Source organism: Harpia harpyja, chromosome 3 (assembly GCF_026419915.1).
Source record: "Harpia harpyja isolate bHarHar1 chromosome 3, bHarHar1 primary haplotype, whole genome shotgun sequence".
Classification (NCBI taxonomy): domain Eukaryota; kingdom Metazoa; phylum Chordata; class Aves; order Accipitriformes; family Accipitridae; genus Harpia; species Harpia harpyja.
The window spans coordinates 1,076,991-1,100,317 of NC_068942.1; the positions used below are offsets into that span (position 1 = coordinate 1,076,991).

The 23,327-nt window shown below is 40.2% G+C and overlaps 2 protein-coding genes across 6 annotated transcripts in view; both read left to right on the forward strand.

The window, feature by feature from the left end:
- Positions 1–11,228, forward strand: part of SOGA3 (SOGA family member 3) — a 45,677-nt gene extending 34,449 nt beyond the window's left edge. For 4 of the 5 annotated variants that reach the window (XM_052781126.1, XM_052781129.1, XM_052781128.1 and 1 more), the window contains 2 exons: positions 7,006–7,104; positions 11,212–11,228. The gene's annotated coding sequence lies outside the window, so the exon portion shown is untranslated. Of the gene's footprint in view, positions 1–595; positions 686–7,005; positions 7,105–11,211 lie in introns of those variants that run through there. The other variant, XM_052781127.1, reaches the window with a different exon arrangement.
- A 66-nt stretch (positions 11,229–11,294) lies between these two features.
- On the forward strand, positions 11,295–22,530 carry KIAA0408 (KIAA0408 ortholog). The gene is made up of 6 exons (XM_052781131.1): positions 11,295–11,410; positions 13,316–13,456; positions 14,201–14,539; positions 14,882–14,961; positions 16,296–17,670; positions 19,601–22,530. The coding sequence occupies exons 2-6, from the start codon at positions 13,412–13,414 to the stop codon at positions 19,772–19,774; spliced, it is 2,013 nt and encodes a 670-aa protein (XP_052637091.1). The 5' UTR covers positions 11,295–11,410; positions 13,316–13,411; the 3' UTR covers positions 19,775–22,530.
- The last annotated feature ends 797 nt before the right edge of the window (positions 22,531–23,327 follow it).

Sequence of the window (23,327 nt, forward strand, 5' to 3'; positions counted from 1 at the left end):
CTGGTTTTATCATTTTTTAATAAAAATTCCCTGAGTGACTGGGACCAATTTAATATTCATTAATTTGCACCAAATCAGAAGCAAACCAGAAATATGCAGAGTGGGTGTGAGGAGTCTGTTCCTTTCCTCTTCCCACTCCCAGAAAAAGAATTTGTATTCTAGCCACATATGAATAGTAAAACCACATTCGATGTGTATTCTGCAATTGTTTGTCACAGCTTGTACATATTTTGCATGATTGTGATGATAATGATTTTCAGCACTGTATTATGTGGATTAGACACCACAGAGGGGACAAGATCAGAACAGTTGGTGTACGGAGCACTAGATCTGGAAATATGGCAAGGAGCTGGAGCCCCTGAGAATGAGATGCACGAGGAGGAGGTATCAGAGTAGGCGAGGAGCCTTCTGAGAGATGTAGGCTGGCTTCATTCTCTCTGTGCTCTAGAAAAATAGCCACGCTACAGTCTGACTTGAACTGAAGAGAGTGATTCTAGTCACCTTGTCTTATGTCAAATATCTTTTCCTAACAACCTAGTTTATCAGATAACATTTTTCAGTCTGTAGCCGCCAAGGCTCTGGATTCTCTCTCCAGGTTTCAGAACGAGTTTTGAATGAACATGGTAACTCTTGGCTTGTGGAGTGATCCCCATCTGACCATGCTGTTGGTAGCGAGCGACCATAGGTGAGGGAAGCTTGTATACATAGGTGTGTATCAATAGTCACTAAATATTCCTGTCTTGCCTACAAGAGGCTGCACGGAGAGCGCAGGTGACTCATGATCTTTCTATCACACTGAACATAGTTCCTACAAACAGTAGAGCTCCCACTGTGAAAACCTCACCTGAAATGCCCAATGAAGCTCAGTTTTCTTTTCTGTTTTATTCAACCCATATTGAAACCACTGAGTCCTACAAATTTGCATTCTCCAAAGGTGATCATTTACAAGTAAGTGTATTAATGAATTTTTTTTTGTGCAGATGCCCTGATAAAAAAGTCTAGTAATGAATAGTGGTAATAAATAAAGCAGCTGTTTCTCTAGCTGGCAGTAAGGATTCCCTTTGATTTATCATGCTAGCACTTAGTTCACTTAACACATTCCCCAGTGAGAACAGTTCATCTCCGTGCCTGGCTTGTGCTCTGCTACCTGAAATAGTAGAGAGACACTGTTTTGAGGGAAACCCCTCAGAGGGAAGCAGAGGTTGGGTGGTAAAATTTATTTTATGAGAAGGAAAAAATAGTAAACTCAATATTCAGTTTTAAATGAAGTTTGTGTTTTTCTCCCTGTTTGTCTAGCTTTCCCTCAGCATACTCTGCAGCTGTAGTAACCTTGATCAGTTAAATCATTTAACCTTCATTTAATCCAAATACTTATTCCTACCAGGGGATGTTGTCATCAATATTTATTTTGTAATTAGCAAGATATGTCTAAAGGAAATTATAATCAATGTATGTGAGATTAATAGACAGCCTTGCCTGGTGTCCTGATTAAAGAGAAAGTCAGGCCCAAAGTAATTTCAAGGAGTTTCTAGGCTGCTCTAATTTATGCTCAGTTGCCTAAAAGTTAAGTTCCACATATTAGAAACTATTATGGCAAGATATGGTCAAGCATATCATCCTTTCACAGTGATTTTCTGTTACTGTAAAGATAGTTCTCAAACCACTGGGAAAAGGCCCTTCTGCTGCTTTTCTTTCAGCAAGTGCTGTAAGAAATTTTTCAGCAATTGCTCGAGAAATTTTTTTTTTTTTCCCCTAGGGATTTGCAGTTTGGACATTAAAAGTATAATAATTTGAGGCTTAAAGTTGTCATACTAAATCTTAGCATGAGACTGACTTTTTGAGTTTCTTTCTGTTTTAGTGTCTCTCTTGGGGGAAGAAAAGATCATTTGGGTTTTGTTAAATATTACTGGCTCAATCCCATAAAAGAGAATAAATCATACTTAAATCTGTTCTGAAGTTCTGGGCTTTCAGTTTTTAACCCACACTTGTTTATACCTTTCTCAGCCTTAATATGCTGAGAAACATATATTACATTAACATGTAATAAGGATGAGTAGAGACAGTTTGATTTACACTGAGTGTATCAGTAACAGTACTACTGTAAAGTAGTAGGAAAGTTTAATACGCTGAATTCATATATTGAATATATCTTGGAAGTAATTGGGAAAGAATTGCTTCTTTCTCAGAAATCAGAAAAGGTGAGGATGAACCTCCTCAGAAAAGTGGGGATAACCTCTGCACAGGACTGGCGATTATAACCCCATTGATGTCTCACAGTGTTTTTTCTGGTGTATAGCTGGAACTTTCCTCATCCTAATTCTGTCAGGCATCAATAAAGCAAATCAAAGCTGAGACCTTTTGGGACATTTAGGGAGCTATGGCACAAGCTACAATCTGAAATTAAAACATACCGAAGCATACAAAATCACTTTAGAAGCTCCCCACAGTCTTTGAATCTGTGATGAGCAAGGAGAACAGTGAGGACCTCTGCAAACCTCAGTATAGAGAAATCTCAATGAGAAATGAGATGTGTTTTTCATGTTCTTCTGCATTCAGCTTGAAGGGAGTAATTGGAGCTGCTTCTCTGTTTCACACCAGATATTGCAGAGAAGCTCACAACCCTCCATTTTTCACTATTTTAAAAGCTGCTGAGGAAGCTAATAAAATCAGTATGGACACCTGTCCATAGCCAGAAGATAACATCTAGCCAAAGAAATAAGTGTTCTGTGTCTTGCTAAATTGAAATAACTTGGTCTCACAAAGAAATGCAATAATTGTACTTGCCAAGAAAGGAAGCAGATTCTTCCCACGCAGTTACTGGCCTGGTGGGCAAAGTCCACCTCGCAGGTGAGTGAGTAAATGCAGCTGAACGTGTCCACATCCTCTAGCAGGAGTGTGTGGGAGTCAGGCAGGACAGAGCCAGACAGAACACTGCTGATTCACTAGGTTCTGTCTGCCGCATAGCGTCTAATTCTGAAGAGTGATAATAAGAAGAATATAAGATTTTTGCTTTTATGTGGGAACAAGCTGGATATGCCAGGTTACCTATCAGTTCAAATCTTACTTAAACCAATAGCAGATTCATAGTTCCTATTTTGGAATATTCTGGGCAAATATTAATATTCTATCAAAAACAGCATTGACTTTGAACCCCAAGATTGCCTTAATTTTACATTGCTCTGAAAGATTAAATTTCTGTTTCCTGTGTTCCCAGAGAATTCATTCTATGTTCTTTCAGAAAGAAGAGATCTTGCATCTATAGATCTAATTCTGACATTTTTACACTTGTATAAATTGGCAGTAACTCCAATGAATTTTTATGTCGTTTAGAAACTAGAGGCATTTTTTCCTTTAATGCAACCAGATACATTCAATTAAATTTGTTTCCTATTTAGAGTCGGCTCTGAATGCCCTGACAAAATACCTCTACAACTATTTTCTTTACTCTTACTGAAAAATTCCCATGATACTAGAATGATAATCTTCTCCAGGATCAGAGATACTTCTTTCAACCAAAAAAATCCATGCCTGAAGCTCCAGTTAGAGATAGAATAAGTGTGTGCTGACACATGTCACCAGTGCTTCAGAATCAAAACTAGAAGAGAGCAGGTGCTATAGTGCAGAAATATGCCTGGCAGTCGGAAAATAGAAAATTGCCAAAAACATGGCTGTCTAAATATGTGTTATAAAAAGAGATGAACTGCACATGAACTTTGGGAGTTGTTTACGAAAACAAGCAGAGCTTTAGGATATTAGATGCCCTTCTCCTTAATCACCCCAGAATTTGATAGGTGAGTAGGAGACTTCTAAAGGCATCAGTATCAGGGACGTAATTCCCATTGGCTTACATTTCTGTCTCTGATTTAATGCCAGGGGAAGTGATATTCAAACCCAACTTTTGCCATTACACATGCAGTTGCCTATGGGGAAAATTACAGTGGCTCTATTTAAAGTAAACATCTAAAGTATCTGCCACCGATTTCCAATGTAACCTTGGAGAAGTGACATGACATAACACTGTTGGCTCTATTTCTCCACTAAGTTATATACTATCGCAGAAGTGTACAACGGTAGGAGGAGACAGAATTCGCATTCCCTTCTGCCCATTTCCCAATTTATGTATCCACTCTTGAGATGTATTTGCCAGGATTATCAAGGTGTACATCATTCAGGAATCTGAGGTTGTGGTTGGGTTGATTACAGTGGCAGCAGTGCTGTTCTTCCTTCTTGTTACCAGATTTACGTGGACATAACAAAATGGGTGTGCCATAACCAAGCTAGTACAGCAGAACTGAAGATGTTCTAAAGTGATCTTGAGCGCAGACTATTAACCAGACCACTCACTACCCTGAGTATAAAATCAGATTATAGCCCATGCTGAAACTCATGCTCCTTTGTCTTCAGTCTTGCATGATGAAGAGAAATTTAGCAGAGGGCTTGTTTAAAATGCTCTTGCACCTTTTTTGTTGAGATGCTTACTTTTAACACAGGCGGAGTTGACACCAGGTATGGACAAAGTACACTTTGCCTGTGGAAGCAGTGTGTCGGATGTAATAAACCTACAATAGCATTCCTGTTTATTTTGCCTGTGCCAGAGGCCAGAAAGCCACATTTGCTGCTTTGTCTGCTGCTGGTGGAGGAGGGACAGTCTCTGCTGGAGAACTCTTTTTTCCTCAAAAGCAAAAGTCACTACTGCTACACTTAAGGGTGTCCAGAGCAATTAGCCCAGGTTTTTAGAGCTCACTTCTTCATGTTTTCTTTGTCCCAACTTTTCTCTACCTTTCCGGTATTAGGATGAGTTTAACAAACATGGCCCTATGACCTATGAGTGGGGGCCAGCTCTTGTCTCCTAACGAGCCCCTCAGTCCCACACATTTCTAATTCCTCACACTGACAGAAATGTAGGATTTTGCCTGAGTGAAAGCTCAGGCCTGGGATTTAGTCCATTGTTTTCTTTAATTTTACTGTGTTTTGCTTCAAAGAGTTCGCGTAACAAGACGAGGGGCATTGAGTTAGCAATATTAAAGACACAAGAAAAATAGCCTATGCTGACGGATAAGAGTAAAAAAAAATGTCTTCAGAGTCTGTCTTCATTTGCGGTGGTGCAGCTGTGCTGGCTTCAGGGAGGAGGCAGGGCTGTGGCACCCAGCCTCCAGCTGTGGGCTCAGTTCTGCTCCCAGGCACTTGGGCTTCGCTCCCAGCCCTGTCAGCTGGCGTCTTGGGACGTAGCGTCCCAAAAGAAAGTCACACTGTTGCTTTATGAACAGGGAAGTTTTAAATCCTCGGAGTTTAGAGGCTGGGGATTTTCTTCAGGAATGTTCAGTTGTTTACTTGGGCATCTTTGTTCAATTTTTAGATCATCTTTGAAATTTTCACTAACGGCCCACGTCCCATTATTTATGTTACATGGGAGCAGAATAAGCACCCCAGTAATGTATTCCCTGAGACTTACAGCTAGACCATATAAGGAGAAAAAATGTGTTTTCCCTGAAACCTGCTTTGGTATTTACTACAAAATACACCCAGAGCTAAAATATTTATGCTGTGCATGGATTTTATCACAGATAAAACCTTATTGTTCTGAAGAGGAGAGTGCTGACTGAGCAAAGGATGTGTGAATCCTCATATCGTGTCCTTCGTCTCACTGATCCTCTTGTCATCAGCTGCTCTGCCCACAAAAATATATGCCACTCCTGCTTAGTGCATTCGAAGACACCCATCTTATAGCAGAGTTTGTCCAGACTTTTATGCTGCATGAGTCAAGTACCTTGTGGCCCTTCTCCAGGGTACACGTGGGGACAAATGTTCCCTGAAAGGTGAATTTTCTGACTACGGGTGGTCTCAATCACTGACCGCAGCTGCCCCCGAGCACAGGTACCTGGCAGGGCAGTGGTATGTGCATGAAGCTTCTGCCCCGGGGTCTCTCTCGGCATGCCAAATGAAAGCGATTTTTAACACACGGTGCAGCAGGAGAGTTGCTGTGGTGGGCAGAGACGCAAGGAGCGAGCTGAGCTCCTCCTGCCTGCGGCTCAGCAGGGGGAGCAGCTAAATTTCGCTGTGATGCCTTCAGGGTCTCCCATGGACTGTCACTTGCCGGATCATTTTTTGTCACATACGCTCCCTTCCCTCACCCCATGCCGACACTCGCTATGGGCACTCCCAGTGCTTTAAATTCAGGCCGAGGTGTTTTTGGACCTTCCTTGCTCGCCTTACGCCAGGGATGAGTTTCACTGTGCAATGGAGATTCTCCATCCAATTTCAAGTGCTTTGCTTTGCTGAGACACAAAGTATCTTAACAGACTGGAGAATCTGATCCAGAAACTTTATGAAGTAGCAGGAATATTTGGGTATATCCCAAAGAAGCTGTTATCACCATTCCCAGAATGCAAGACAGTAGGATTGCACAGTGCCCAATAATTCTGCATTTCATAAGTGGTAGCATAGTTAGAAGACAGAAAAAGATTTTAGGGAGGAATGGTTTGCTTTTAGCTCTTTAAGATAGCTGTTAACCAACAAAACTGCTGCTTTAAACAAAGTACCTTTATGAAGCAGTTTATGAGGATCAAGTTGCAAAGCTCAAAATGTTCATACTAAAAAATATAACCCTGAAAACTGGGTCTGGAAGGCAGCAAAGAATCTTCCTTTACAACATGGACGCTAATAAAAGAAACCAAAAATTGCCTATTGTCATAGCTTTAATATTAACACTGACTGCTTTGGCAAGCTTTAAAGACTGGACTGCACTATAAAACCTAAAAATGTCCTGGACTTGGAGTTGTTTACACAAAATATGAGGAGATATAAAGTTACAGAGCTGGGGGTTGGAAGAGATGGCTTTAAAACCATCCTCCGTGCACTGACGTCACGTGGAAGCCAGCTGCTGGGATGATGCTGAACGGAACTGTTTTTCAGTTTGCAAAAGTTGCGGAGTTATTCAAAGACAGTTGCAAATGCTGCCCCAGTTGAAAGGTTGTGTCTTGCTTAGCTTTCTTATTTCTTTTAAAGATCAAGATTCGCAGAACTGGATCCCAGCTAGCTATGCATTTCATTGCTTTCACTGCTGTTTAGAAATGGACTTCTAAAGGATTTCTTATTCCATGAAAGGTATGGTTACGGTTTATTTTAAATCAGTAGTTTTGAACAGTTAAGATTAAAAAAGAAAGCAATTTACTAATGTGGCAAACAGTTATTTAAATATCTCTCTAATGTTATTTATATGTAATGTGGTGTTCATATATGTTATATATTGTCTTTATTCTTAGAGAAAGACTCTTCATTAGTTCCGTCAGTTTCTTCAGAGCAGGCACAGATATATCAACAGAACAGGGATGACAGGTAGCATTGTGAGCACTCGAGTCTCTTCCCTTCTTTCTTTCTCGCTCTCTCTCCCTTCCTTCCTTTTTTCTTTCTTTCTTTCTTCTCTCCCTTCTTTTTCTTTTTTCTTTCTTTCACTCTCTCATTCCTCCCTCTTTCTTTTTTCTTTCCCTTCTCTCTCTTTCACTCTCTCACTCAATTGTAGTTTATTTTTATGTATAAAGTGCACAGTATTGTGACACATGGCACACTTTTATAGTTGAACAAATACATAAATTTACAATTTCCTTAGTCATCCAAAATACAGCACTTTCTTGGAAATATAATTTAATCACTTTTTTCCCTGTAAAATCAAGGGAAGATTTGTGTATCTGAATGGTTGTGCACATCCAATCTAATTAATCTCTGTTGAAAAATAACTTCTCAACTGATGTCACTGCAGATTATTTTCAGAAGTTGGTTGCAAACTATGTTGCATTTTTAATATGTGGATAGAAAAGGCACAGGTAAGATATGGGGGAATACTAACATTAATATCAAATAGTTGCTTAAAACATTTTTTTGCTTGCAAGGAGGGAGGGCTAAAGGAAGAGTTATGGGAAAATGAAGCTGATGTAGACAAAATTGATTATTTGCTTGAATTTGATTGCTGTAATGAGCTTCTGACCTTGTCTAGGACACGCAGAAAGTGCCAATACTGCAAGAGCACAGATACTGTTCTGATCCGCACAGCAAATTATAATGTGACATTTTACATCCCTTTGGGTTGCTTAAGCTATGTGAAATACCCATGGGGACATCTTGGTGCACTATACAGACAGAGGGTATACTACCAGGACTACAAATTGGATTGTATTGCTAATAGGGAAAAAACCCAAGCAACTCCTCCCCCCCCCCCCCCCCCCCGCCGCCAACCCCCAAACCAAATACCAAGAAAAAAAAGGGGGGAGAAGTCATAGAAATGAGAGTTAAAACTCTCTGAGGAATTTATCCACTGTACAATAGCAGCAAAACCGTATAGTCATCCAGCTGCTAACATCAATAAACATGAGTTTTCTTCTCAGAATTTATGTCAAGAGGAAATCAGAGAAGCATAAGAAGCAATACAAGTTTTTTGTGGATCTTAGAGCTACAAGTGGCTATCTGTAATTTCTGTAACTAACTTCTTCCAAGACTTGATTTCATTTTGGTGGTGTCCAATCCCTTTTTATAATCAGAGTCCCATATGAAACAACTTGGAAACTGTTAAGATGAATGCAAACATGGCAATAGTAGTTCCCCGCACTCAGAAACCATGAGGGGCCTTTTCAGTGCTATATGCATACTTGAAAGGAGTACATATTATATGTCTATTCTTATTTGTGTAAAGAAAAATATGCTATATAGTGTTGACTTTCTAGTAATATGCTGCTGATTGAAGCATGGTCATTATTACTAATAGTGCACTAGCAAAAATTACCATTTGTGCAAGTTGTAGACAGATTATGCCTGCCTCTCTTGTTCATGACTTTACAGCATTTATATGTTTTTCTATTTCTTTCTGACATGTATTTGAAGGATTCTAGTGGAGTGGAGTTGACTTTTGTTTGTTTCTCAGAGATGTCTTGAAAGGTTATAAAGACATAAATGAAGCCCAAAAAGAAAGAAAAGAAAAGAGCGCAAATTACTGTACTAAGAATTGCAACCTTTGAATTAGCAAAGTGAGAAAGTATTGAAATGGTTTTAAAGTTCATTAGCAATAGATGTTTAGATTGCAACAGGTCTTAAGTGCAGTGAAATTTTTTTGTAAGTCGTTTTTGGTCAACACTTACTGAAGCCTGCACAAAGCTGAAACATTGGCCTGGAGAGGTGCAGTCTCTATAGCCTGGCTGCCTTCCCTAAGAAGCCATGAGCAAACCAGTGCTTCACTTCTTTTGTGATGAGAATGCTGTGCTATCTTTCAGCAGCTCTTAGTTTCAAGGAGTTTTATGGTTTTATAAAGCAGGTGGAGGAAAAGGGATCTGAAATCTGTTTGTAGATAGTTGAGGGACAGATCGCCATTTCAGAGCTCCAAGGCAGGTGTGAGTCAGAGTTTGAAAGAGAAAGCTCCAATACCACGTTACATGGTGACATGGTTACACCATCGTGAAACGGGCTGACAGAGATGTTTGGAGAATAGTCAACTTGTTCTCTAAGTCCTCTGTCCAAAATTGCTTGGGGTAAACAGTTTTGCAACGCCTGAGTTAGGATTGGGCCCATGGCTGTCAGTTGAGAGACCCTGTAGCAGGACTTCCTATGACCCAAAGACCTGAATAACCCATTGGGCTTCAGCTGAGCTCTTCTGCTTACTTGTTCATGACAGAAGCTGACTCCAAGTTTGGCATCAGCTTCCCAGTCAGCTGAAATAACGCAGACACTGGTAAGCAGTGATTACACAGTAGCCACAGCTGAATCAACAAGGCTTGTCCAATAAAATGCAGGATGGGGAAGAATTTTGCATGAATCTCAAGAATGAATTTTCACTATATCAAAGAGAATGTGGGCGATAAAATGGGCAGTTCCTGTGAGCTGACAATCACTGCCCATCGGTCAGGGAAATGAACAAATTCCATGAGGGTAAACTGGGCGTATCCCTAGTTAATTCTCTGGTAATTGATTTGCCTGCCTATACGCTTGGTTTCTGGCAGGAGACCAAAGCAATGCAGAGGCATTTTGTGACTAGAACTAGATTCCATGTCCACCTAAGTAACCCAACAGCTGGCTTTGAGAGCCACAGTTACCAAACTCAAGTATCAGTGTGTGTGTACCAGCCATTATACCACAGGAGCTACCGTAACTGAATGAATGAGTGTTATTTTTGCCTTGCTGGTATAGTAAATGTGCTGATGGTAGTGTAGTTTCTATTGTAAAGCCTAAGGAAGCAAGAGGAACACCAGGCCCATAAAATCTGTAACTGTTTTGCTCCAAAGTCAGATGATCAGGTCCAAAATATTTCCCTTAAAATATACATATTTAGTGATTCAACTGATAATTTTTCATTCACAGATACTAAGATACTAAAGACTTCTGAAGGGGAAGGAGAAACTGAAGCACAAATTAGTTAAATATTCTGAGCAAGGTTTTGAACTTGATTTGAGTTAGTGCTATTGGAAAATAGTTTCTAGTTTTCACTATGCTGGTCCTGGAACTAACATTTATAGATTTAGATTTGTAAATCCAAAATACATGAACTCTTTATAATGACCTATAGTCCTTTATATAATAGAATGATGCTTTCTACTGCATATGTATTTGTTACCTGTTATTAGCTTTCCTGTCCTGTTTTCCTTCATGTATTCTAAAGCATTCATATAGCCATGAGAATTTTCTGCATGTATCAAGTTTACAGTCTTCAATTGCCAAAATAATGTCACAGTCTTTGTCATGCTACGTGCATGCATGAAAGGAGTGCACGAGCAAACATGATACCTTTACACTTGCAGTTGTCTTTTGAACAAACGTAAAAATAGCTTTCACCCTCAAGGGCAGACGTTGCAGGATCCCAAGGCCCTGAAGTGCCATTCAATATCATGCAGACTCGAATTTCATTGAAAACAGGTTTATAATGAAGAATACTGGCAAAGATGTGAAGTGGCCACAGTACAGAGCCTGTTGTGTCAGACGTTCCTGAATTTTATGATGCCGGATGCGTGTCCCTCCTCCCCTTTCCAGACTGGGACTCTCTGCCTTTGCGTTTGTGTCCTATAATGCTTAGTTCGTCCATATTCTAGTTACACTCCAGGTATATATCATACAATCGTGTGATGCTGTCTCCTGCAAGCACATTTTGGTTAATTATTTGGGGGTTTTGCTTGGTTGTTTTTTTTCCCTGAAAGCTCGAATCAAACACAAGTAAGACTTATTCTGATAAACTTCCAGGAAACATTCAGGGAAGAAAGACAAAAAGCAGAGCTATCTTCTTGCTGTTACATAGACTGTAACCATGGACCTGCGTAAACAACTGGAGAATACTGAGAGGAACTGGAATAAAGAGAAGATGGAATTGCTGGAGAGATTTGACAACGAAAGGAAAGAATGGGAATGTCAATGGAAGGTCATGCAGAAGAAAATAGAAGAGGTACTTTTAAACAAAACTCTGAACACTAACATTTTCACTTGGGGTGAAGTGGCGAGGGGTTGCTTCAATTTATTTTTTTTCTGAATTATATCCTATTTCTTATCTGTCACTGGAAGTTTCTAATAGCTGATGGTAGGATGCAAAGCCTGGGGTTAAGCAGTATTTCCAATTGCTCATTTAATAGTCATGAATACGAGGCAGGAGGTTAAATGTCACTGTGTGACGTTTGCTATGATATTGTTGGCTGTATATACTGCTGCCAGTTCTGCTGGGCATGAGCCACGCTGCTCATACTATACATGCTTTTTTCAAGGACATGCTGAACAACCACATATATGGGGTTTAGGAAAATGCGTATTTAGTAACAAAAAATCCAGGTATCATAATTCTCTGGCAAAAAGGAATTAGATGGCACAGGTCTGCTGGGGTAAATGGTAATATTAAAAAGAGTGTCATACATTAAATGCTGCATGATGCAGAATCGTTCTGGCTAGAACCTGCTCCATTTATGGGCGACTTTTAGTAGAGAAAACAGCTACAGTAAATAGCATGAAAGTCCTGACACCACTTGTGTTTACACATACTAACAGACACTCACTTCCTGCCATTTCTAATGCATCTCCTTCCAGAAATAGTTAAGGATTATAAGAATAATTATTTATTATTCTTTTATCCCCAAATTTTCCCTGCAGCAGAACCCTCTGGCACTCTATAATGCATAAATTGAATCTGCCTTGGCAACATATAGAAGCAAGTTTTTTCACCACTGAGCTTTCCACATTTTTCATTCTAATATACACATGGAGTAGTTTTGCTTGCTCTCTGCCAACACCGTCCTGTGGCTGAGCAACACAGGAATGTATGGCAGAGATTGCTCACATGAAAATATGAGAAGGAAAATGATCAGAGCCAAATGAATTGCAGCCATACACTGCCCGTTAAACCAGCCTGCAGCATACATAACTCCATAATGGCAGCTCTCTTTTATTTACCTGCAGTTCTTGCAGACTTTGGTATGATAGTCTTTACCACATTTTGTCTTTTGTGTTAGGACCTTTCTGTGCAGTCTTACCTAATTTCACCACCAAGGTGAGAGCGCTTCAAAAGTTAGTAATCCAATCTCTGTAGTTGAATTTCAGTTTGTTGGGTATGTGAGCTGTTTTGGAATGACGATAATGTGTTGTGAAAAGGTATTCTGGCTATTAGTAGTCCTGACAATGGCAGCGAAGACCATGTTTTTTCCATGTTCGTTATTAGCATATGGATTAGGACAGTGTGACAGAGACAGAAAAAGAGATAAAGAATGGAATGGGGCTGAGGGGAAGAGAATGAAGCAAATCACTGGGTACTGCAGGAACAGACAAAACTGCAGATGATACCCCAAAGTTACTGGTATCCTAAGGTCCCCTCTTAAACTGAGTCTATAGCTGCCCTTGATTTCAGTTGCCTGACATTTCTTTGCCAGAAGCACCTGGCTGGAGAAAAGGGGAGATACCTTTTAAATGCCATTATCTGCGGAGGGATTTCCTCAATAAAACTTGTGCTACCTTATCAGCTTGTATTTTTATTTGGTAGTTTTCTCTAGCCCACCAAAACCTAACTTAATTCCTGGATTCCTCTAGGAAGACTTATGTGGTTTAGGAGATGATATTGTTGAGTTATGAGGTGTTATGCTTCCTTCTTACTGCTATGCTGAGTCCGTATGAAGCCCTCATTTCTTGGAAGTGACAAAGTTCAGCCCTCAGGTTCCATGAGCAGCTGGGCTTTGGGAGTGAAATCTGAAAGCCCAGGATGAGGTCAACTGTCAAGTCTCTGAACTTGAGAATACTTCTAATCCACAGCACTACCCATGAAATGGCCACATGTCCTTCATGTTGTTATTCTTTTTCACTGTCCTTCCAAAAGCTGTTGTGATGGCCTTGTGCACTGCGAGAGAGCAGGCAGGTGGCTGTTCAGCAGTTCCTGCTCTGCGCTTTCTTCATAAAAGCAAGTTAAGAATGAATGTTTATAAAGAGCCATGGGATTCTTGGCACTGGAAATGATACCGTAAGCAGAAGAGGTTTTTATGATGTTGCTATTTTTTCTAATTTATAATTTATCACAGTTCCCTAGTTTGAATGTGCTGGGTGACAGGAATTAACACCTTTTCATTTACTAATGAAACCACTGGCTCTCAGCAGATAGCATGAAAGAAGATAAGAGGGTGACAGCACATCGCCAAACAGTACCATTCTGCAGTACTGATTTATCACTCCAGTCATAGGGAAGAATTCCATTTGCCTGAGAACCAGAAAAGTCTGCTCTAGTGCAGATGGCACTGTGTGTGATGAGAATTCACTTCCCCTCCTTAAATTAATATACTTTAACAGGCTGTAACATAGCCAGAGCCCTCTCCCTCCCTCACATTCCCTGACATTCCCCATCCATCACATCAGGGCTGTGTCCACCACTTAGTGTGCTGATATTACTTGGAAGACAACCTTATAGCTTCTTGCTCAAGGCAGGGCCGTTGACCTCGTGAGGTCTCTTCCAATCCCATCCTATGGGTGGAAGCCATAGATTAAAACCATGGCAAAGAGTTTGTGAATGGTAACAGACCTTTCCTCATCCTGTGACAACAATGGTCTGTGAACTATCACACTATGTGACTCAACACTTTTCTACTAACACATGTATAAAATCTTTCTACCTGGTGTGAAGCATCGTTCAAAACAGAAGTTGAATATGTTCTTTTACCATAAAGTTCATCACAGTACCATGATTTAATAGACGGTTCTATTGTTTTTTCAGCTTTACCAGGAAGTAAAACTTAGAAGGGAGAGCAATATGAACGTCCATGATAATAAGGCCATTCAGAGCAAGATGCTGCAGCTGTCCATGCATTCCCCTACTTTGGAAGAGAGTGACACAGTGGAGCTGAACTATCAACACAATGTGGCAAATGACAGGATGGAAAAAGGGAGTTTGCTCAGTAAAACAGGACACGAATGTAAAGAAACCAGAGCCAAGAGCAGAAACAAGAGTCTGTTAATGGACAATCTGGGCTTTGACCGTGAGGAACCTGAAGATAGCCTCAGCATCAAAACTTCCAAGAAAAATGCCAAGAATTATATTGGTGATCTCAATGTAGTAAGTAAAGTATGAGCATGTTTCAGTTACAAGGGCGAAGAAAATACTGAGGGCTTTGGCCTGCCAGGTTAACCTAAAGAACCAATCATCTCCCTGATTTTAGCTTTCCAGCAAGGCACTCTCTACTTCCACCTTGGTTTGCTATTGATGAGCATCTTCTCACTGTTTAAATGTGTTAACTGTGTGCTCTTTACCTCTAGTCATAACTTGGGGGCATTTTTGTATCTTTCCTTGTGCTACTTTGCTGTGAGTCTTAAATGCAAATCACCACAAGTTTCAAAATAATTCTGGAGATACCATTTAAAAGACTTATATTAAAGGACTGTTTTTATATTTATAAAGGCTCTTAAGGAACTTGCCAAAGTCAGTGAAGAATTATGCAGCTATCAAGAGGAAATTCGAAAGAAGTCCAACCACAGAAGGTAAAAACATATTTGGACTCTATAGCCGAGGAAGAAAATGAATAATGAGACTGTGTGTTCACTTTGAAGGGGGGGTTGCTGTTGAATTTATTAGGAGTTGGGCAGTTCCTATCCTCTTAGTGTTTCAGTGCCCAGCATAAAGCATTCAAATGAAAAATACTGAAATATGATACAAGGGCACATTTTACTGGCAAAATAGAGTTTCTCTATAGAACCTACAAAATGAAATTAGTATTTATATGAGATGAAATTGTACTTGTTTCTGATGGCTATATAGAGGATTGGGAAAATGAATGGATATTTCTGTCTGCCCTGGTCCCATTTCCATCTAGTTCTATACAACACTGTATGAGTTTGTTAGGCTGGGAGGTTTCTTACATTAAGCCAAGATCTAGCCTTAAGTGAGGGAGATGTGTCAGGGACTGACAATCCAAGAGTGCAAAGAAGGCAAGAGAAGGAAGAACAACCATACATTTGTACTAATGGCAAGATAGTAAGCCAAACCCTGAAAAGTATGGCAAATGAACATTTGGCCATCTGTTAAAAATTCAATGTTCATGGTCTCCTTTAGCAAGTTAAACACCAGTCTTCCTCTCGAGTTATGCAGAAATTCTCAGAACGTAAGACTGAACCCATGGTGTGACAGCGTGCACACCATGAGAGAGACTGAGAAAGGCTATGTCTCAGCTATGCTGAGACACCATGGAATTCTGCATCATGGAAGATCTTCTCAGATGGTCCCAAAGAGCAGAGGGACTTCTTACACTCCCCCATGCAATCAGTTGGCTGGCTGTCACTAATTTATTATTGTAGCTGGGTTAGTGTTTGCATCTTTAAAGCAAATAGATTCATAGCTGATATATCGTTTCTAAATCCTGGCTGAGAAAGGTGATTTTTGAACAGATCTCAGAAGACACACTTGTACCATCATGTGTAATGTTAGGAAACCTACACGAGGGATGCACTACGTCCTAAAGCTTTCTTCATTCAGTTCATAGTCAGGTAGACTCTCACTGGAGTTATTAGAATTCACAAGATCCCACTGTCCTTGCTGTAGGATAGGTAAGAAAACAAGCAATCATCTACAAAAGCTCAGAAAAAGAATTTTAGTGGCGGGGAAAAGCATACAATATTCCCTTTGTTGAGCTTTCTTCAAATTCTTCGTGTATGTTGCAAATAAGCTGGGTGTATCAGCTGCAGCAAAACTGCTCCCAAATCTTTTTAAGCAGCCAGTGTTAAAACACCTGCTCATGGGGAGAATGAACCCATGCTGAGGTCCCCTGGGGGAATACCCTTATTGCTCATCCCTAAAACACCTCTCCTTTTATTTCCAGAATGAAGTCACTTCCTTTCCTGGGGGAATTTGAGGAAACCCAAAACACAGTTATTCTGCCTGAGATGAACCATGTGTCCAGCAATGAATCACAGGCTTCAGTTGCTTTTGAAACAGAGGAACGTAATAATAGGAAGAATCTGATGAGCTCCACCAAGGCTTTGAAGGACATGTCTTATGGTGGTCTTACTGGGGACAGAGGAACAGACTTCAGACCTTGGCAAAAGAAAGAAGCTCCACCAGTTCCTCCACGGAGCACTTCTCGGCACCTAACAAACTCACTTTCTGCAGTTGTACAGCTTTCTGAAGCACCAATAAGAGATCCAGGCATCAAAAGCAATTGCAAGGCTCAGGACTGTAGGATCGGAAGGAAACTGATGAATCCTTCACCTATAAACCAGAATGAAACTGCAGCGGCCTGTGCAAATGAGGGGCAAGCTGTGAAAGGTCCTGTGATGGTAACTGCTGCAATACCTGTAACCAAAAATGAGTGCAATGTACCAACAAGTTTCTGCCACAACACGTGGGCATATGATGTGGGCAAACTTGGAAAAGTCAATAAAAGTGAACCTTCCCCACTGTCAGCCCAAAAGAGTTGTTCAGATGGAAATATGGCCCAAAGCAACAAGATGCACCAGAAACAAAGTCCCAAGTCTCACAGCAGCCCTTATTACAGTAGTGACTTTTATGCCCCCGCTACCCTGCACAATGATCTTTTGGAAGAATCTAGGTATACTTTGGGAAAGACCCAAAGAAATGAAACTTTAGCAGCAAAGATCGATGAGTTTAACCGGACTGTATTTCACACAGATAAGCGTAACAATGCTTTGCAAGAAAACCAGGTGCCTCGAACAGCATCAGAAGATCACAAACCCTGTGGCCCACTGTGTGACTCTGCTATTAGCAGAACAGAAACTGTAAATACATCTTCTGTTTCAAATCCCAAATTCTCTGCAGCAAAGGAGCAAGAAACTAGCAACCCCAGCAAAGCTGTCAGAGCGGCGGGGCAACAAAAGCAAATAAATGGACTTCCAAATACTAGTGGTTATAGGCACATGCTTCATGAGCATGACTGGAGACCAAGTAATTTATCCGGTCGCCCGCGTTCAGCTGACTCAAGGTCGAACTATGGTGTTGTTGAAAAGCTTTTGAAAAACTACGAAAAATCAACAGTGACTTCTCCGTGTAATGCGAACTGCTGCAAAGATAAGCGGACATGGGCAAATCCTGAATTCACCGATGGGGGTTGTGAGACATTGAGTCAGTATTTAGAAATGCTCCAGATTGAGCAAGGAAAGCAAGAATTTCCAAGGAATTCAGCCAGGCATATTGGGCAGCAACTCAAGCAAGGAAAAGAGAGACAGAAGTTACCAGAGGTAAGGTTCATAAGAATGGCAAGAACAAAATAATTCGGTTTCATACCAAGCTTCAGATTCTAACATGAGGCAGGCTAACGTGATACTGTAAATAACTATGTAAAAAATAGACACTTTAGGCCAGGATCTGGATGAATCAGGAGTATTTCCGCTGAAGATAATGGAGTTGTGGGAGGGTAGAAGCATATAGGTAAATGACCAGTGAAGATGTGTGCCAGATTCTGATCTCTGCTGCTGTTGTGTAAAGCTAGATTTTAACTGCCATGCAGTTATTCAAGGATTGAACTAGTGAGTACTGCAATCAGGTTTTAACTCCCTCCCTCCTTGCTTTAGCTGATGAGTTATTTCATAAGCCTTCCCAAAAGGCTTAAGCACACTCGGCCATGTCAAAATCCTGGACAGCTTAGATAGCATTCGTCAGCATCCAGGGTGCTGCTTGGTTCAGGATTTCCTTGGAACTGCCTATGAAAAGGGGTATTGTAGCTCCATAAAGTTTCCAGGAATAGAGTGACCTCCTCTTACTTATGTCTCAGTTCCAGGCTTTTCCTATATATTCAAGCATAGCCTCACAGAAACAGAAGAGTATGGCATGATTAATTAATTTATATTTGGCTGAATTTTATTTGCAGAAGTTTAGAAATATTGCCTTTGCCAATATTCTTTCTTAATGAAAAGAGAAACAGATGGTTTTGAAAATACACTGTAAGTTGCAGGTTCTGTAAAAGGCCACAAAGAAAGAAAAATCATTTTTTCTGAAGAGCTCCTTGGCCAACGAACACAAAGAGATATGCCCCTTAGCATCTAGGAAAAGAGAAGGCAGATGTGTTTGGAGCTGAGAAACTTATATGGGTTCAGACTGTCAGCTGGTATGCTTTAAACTGTCACAAATTCACAGACTTTAGTGGAGCTATGTGGATTTAAACAGCTGAGAATCTGATCATGCAGATTTTCTTCTGCATGTCTTTCTGACAGCCTTGCAGTGATGCAACATCTTGCTTAGCAGACACATCTTTACTACAGCACAGAAAGAAAAAAACATGAAGCTTCTGATTTCTTTTTCATCTAATGAACTTTTGATAGGAAAACAAATTTTCATCAGTGAATATGTAGGGAAGAAATAATGACTAGATAATGACTGACTTTACATTCGTGTAAGCCCAGAATAACTTTACTAAGCCAACTGGATTTTTTTTCTCCATAGGCTCACACTTTATGTTGTCATTTCTATCTGTACAAACTAAGTGTAGAATATTGCCTGATTAGGGGGTACCATTTTAGGTCCAGCAGCATTCACATCACAAAGATGTAAAGAACTACACATGGCATGAGGCATTTGGTTTATTTTCATTATTTCCAATTTACATCACTGTAGCTACAATCAAAATCTGTTGGTTTTCCTGTGTATATAAGGCTCTGCTTGGAGACATGACACTGCATTAATACATAACAATTCTGAATTAGCTACCGACTGTAAACAGCTTCATGTTGCACTAATGGAAACAGAGTTCTTAGCAAGATGTGACTGCTGAAATAGGATCTATCAAAAAATACCTGAAGATTATGTAGATCATACTCCAGTAACGTAAGATGGTATTCCGAGTTCTACGTTTAGAATGGTATATGGTGTTCATTGACAAAAAAACTTCCAAAAATGAAAAGAAATGAGAAGTGAATGTCAGTTTTGCCTTGCATTAACATTTCATACCTTTCCTTGTGTCTGACACTTGTCTCCATATATTTTAAACCGCAACCGATGTGAGAGTCCCTATACATAGAAATAGCTGTTCTTTTGCATTCTACGCATTACTGTGCTCCTTTTAATAGCTTCAGACCACCTGTTCTGAGGTCACCCCAAATGTCTGCCGACATTCCTGCTGCATTCCACAAAAGCCGTAACTTGTTAAAGCAAGGAATTGCCTTTGTGTTCTAGATATCTGTGCCAGCTAAATGTTCAAGTGGGAAGGGTTTCTCCCGGCCCGCTCGGCCAGCAAATCGACGCTTACCTTCCAGATGGGCATCCAGATCACCGTCAGCACCGCCTGCTGTGAGAAGAACGGCGTATAACTGCTCTGTCTCCTTTCGGTCAGAGACCTCAGTAGTCTGAACCCAGAGCTGGGTTGGATGGTGTTGTGAAAGCTCTACGCCTCATTATAACTGTGTTCGGTATGTGTTATAGCAACCAGTTCCACACCATTGTATCTTGTCCAAGAGTGACCCCCACCACATGCCGGACAAAGCGTTTTGAATCTTAGGTCATCATCACCATGGTCTTCAGTGTTTTTATTGAGATGAAATAACTATACCCCTGGTTTTCTCTGTTTTTTTGTAATAGCTCACAAGGAATTTCTTTTGAGTGGCATCTTCCTTAATTTGCCAATCAATTTTGAGTTGAAACAATGTATAGTGCTGTATATTCTGACTCTTCTGCAAACAGCAGAACGTAAAGCTGTATGCATGATGATGTGTTTGTAGGTGCATGTGTTGGACTAGGAAGTATACAGGTCTGTATTTAGAAGAGGCAAACTGTGCTAGTGTTGACATTGAAATTACAACCTATACGCGTACATATATATATACTTTGTGTTTATTTTAAAAAGTTTGAAATATACAGTCCTGATGACATTTATATTTTGTATATCTTTTACATAGGTTCACAGGTGTAGTATTTAATGTACAAAAACTAAATATGCATTTTTGTGACTGATTGCAGCGATAATGCCTTGCACAATATGTATCTGAAGCAGACTAGCTCAACTGATTCGTCAGTCATGCTTCATGGCATCCTCGTTCGGTTTCCTAACCCTTATGATGCTAGGTCAAAATACCCAAACATATTTTTTCTGAATTAAAATATTATATGATTTGTAATACATTAGCCTTTTTCAGCACCAGAGACATTCCTGAAATGTTCCAATCCCTTTAAAAAGCTTAAATGTGCCATTATATATATAGCATACTGTAAACACTTCGGTAGTTTCAACTAGTGTAACATACAATTTATGAAGGGAAGAAAAGGGTTGTGTATGCTCAATTCTGTAAGACTTACTTTTCCTTCTAGCATTATACTTTGAGGTTTGGCAAAGTCAGATAACAATGGACTTGTTTACTTTCACTCAAGGCAGGAGAACAAGGACCGTTGTTCCCAGTGCTGCAGCCACACTCCTTTTTTTACTCTCCTCCTAGACTAGAGTGCCTGAGCCACTTGCTAATTTACTGCTCCCGGGCTGACTCGTGGCAGTCAGTTACGAAGTTTACTTGCACTCTGGCAACAAGCTGCATCTAGTACGGAAATATTGCATCGAGGTATGATCACAATGGTGCCCGAAATCCTAGACTCATGGCATTGGAAGTATGTTTTTGCCATCACTTGACTTGGTATTATGGGCCATCTGTATGACGTGCACAGAGCCTGGCTTGTTCCTTCCCACAGTGTGAAAGAAATATGGATGCTACCCAGACTCTTGCTGAACTTTCAGAAAGACAGTGTCCTTCATCCTGGACTTTTTGCACCCTTCTCGAGGCTGTTGCTGGATGCGTAGTGCAGTAATGATCATAAATGTTACCTTTAAACAGCATGTCTAGGTTAAAAGGAGTGAAGAGGCACTTCTTCAACATCAGCCTGATCTTGTCTTGCAACGTTTCTTCTTCTCCTGGAGAAACATAGTGTGTTCAAAGGAATTTCAAAAATCATCCCAGGATCCATTAATGTGCACATCTTCTCATGTGAATGTAAAAAGGATTTCGGAGAGAGTGTAGGCTTTTGTCCTAGTGAATTGTATATGTGGCAATATAGGGAAAATTAATTGTGCTTAATTTGATAGTGATCTATTGTCCTACTCCAGTCATGTTGAGAATCCACGCCTTTTTCCTTCCTTTTAGGTCCTTTTTCTTCTTTCCTCCGCACAACTTTGGTTTTGCAGAGAGAGAAAACAGAAGGCCATGTGTTCTGATCAATATTGCCTGTATGGTAGTATCAGTAACTGTTCAGGCATGCCAGTATTGGAGCGAGCAGGCATTAGAGCCAGAAATCCCACCTTATCCTGCCATTGTGGCTGCCTGCATGGCAAAAACACACTCAGAGTAATTTGCCCAATCTAGACTTCTGGTCCTTTCTAGGTGTGAGTGGTGGGAAAATCCCACAACAATAAATGAAGCTTCAAGCAGATGAACAATTCATCAAAATTTATTCAGACATTATTGCAAAGTTGTTACTGGAAAAGATGCAAGGACAGAAAAGCTCGAAGAAAATTTGTACAGTTTGGATAGAGACAAAAATCTGTGTACTCGAGTGAAAAATCAAGAGTACTATAAATTTGCCTGTTTGCCCTAATTTAGAGGTTGCACTCCATTAACTTCCTTAGAACTAGAAGAATTAGAGATCATTCATAGTGAGTTTGGAACATGGCTTAAGATTCTAGCTAACTGTGGAAATTAGCAAACCCAAATGCCTTGCAAACTGACCTTTTAAACGCCTAAGCAGTTGAGCAGCTTTAAATGCCTAAGGCTGAGGAAAGGGTAATATGAGAGAATTGTAAAAAAATACGGTTCTTAATTTCAGTCAGTGTTGACTGCACTAAAACTTCTTTAAATTACCTTCATGGTAAAGTTAAGCAGTTTTGTTCAAGCAGTTTTGTTCTGAAAAATGGTGGTGCACTTTTGTTTGAAGTATGTAACTACAAAAGCATTTCCCTTGATTAGTCAGTGAAGGTGTTTCTTTAGTTCCCTTCAGTTTCTTTGATCGCCTTTGACATATATCACATTGTTGAATAACAGAGAAAGGATCAAGTATCTACAACATTCCCTAATGTATGTAAGTTTAATGAACAGAAGGTTTTTGAAATAAACTAATAGGTCAAGGACAAGTCCATTTTGTCAAGATTTTCTGCGTCCGTCTAATTACAGACATTGCTTCTGATGCCCAGAAGTATTAAACCTGGTGATTTTGGTCTGCAGGTGGCTAGTTGGACATACCAATTTTAGAAAATTGACGTTGTTTAAATAGTCTCTTCAGCTGCACTTGTAACAGGGTCAGTGCACTGTGGTGAATTTTTTAGTTCCCAGAACTGTGCTTACTGAACCATGGTAATGGCTTTATTGCACTTGTTTGCTATAGGGGGAAGAGCTCCGTTGGACTTTCAGGTTCCCCCATGTTATCTCTGACAAGAAAATATAGTTACCTTGGAATCTCTGAAGCGAGAGACTCTCTATACACACACACACACACACACATTCATGCAAGAACCACAAATGATCTAAGTATAACTTGACCTTTCTATTAATCCTAGTGTCACCTATAGAAGCGGTGAGTTGTGTAAGCCTGTTTTTAAAATAGGTTTTTGATATTATTCCTCCATATGCTGTCTAAAGTCTTAATGCAGAAATAGGTTCTTCTTACTTGTGCTCTGAACAAGTCTAAGACTCTCTTTATTGCATATTTATGACCTTTAGTACTGAAATAAATGCAGAACTCCCTGCACACACAGAGTCAGCTGCCCATTGAAATGGGGATGTCACTAGGAATCAGCTGGCTGGTACTTAGTTGACAGAAAGGATCATTCTCCCTCCCCCTGGGAGATGGAGCCATAACCTTTCCCTGCCACCCTTTTAGGGAGGAGCGTGGCAGGGTAGAAACACTTAGAGGAGTCAGTTAGACCTTA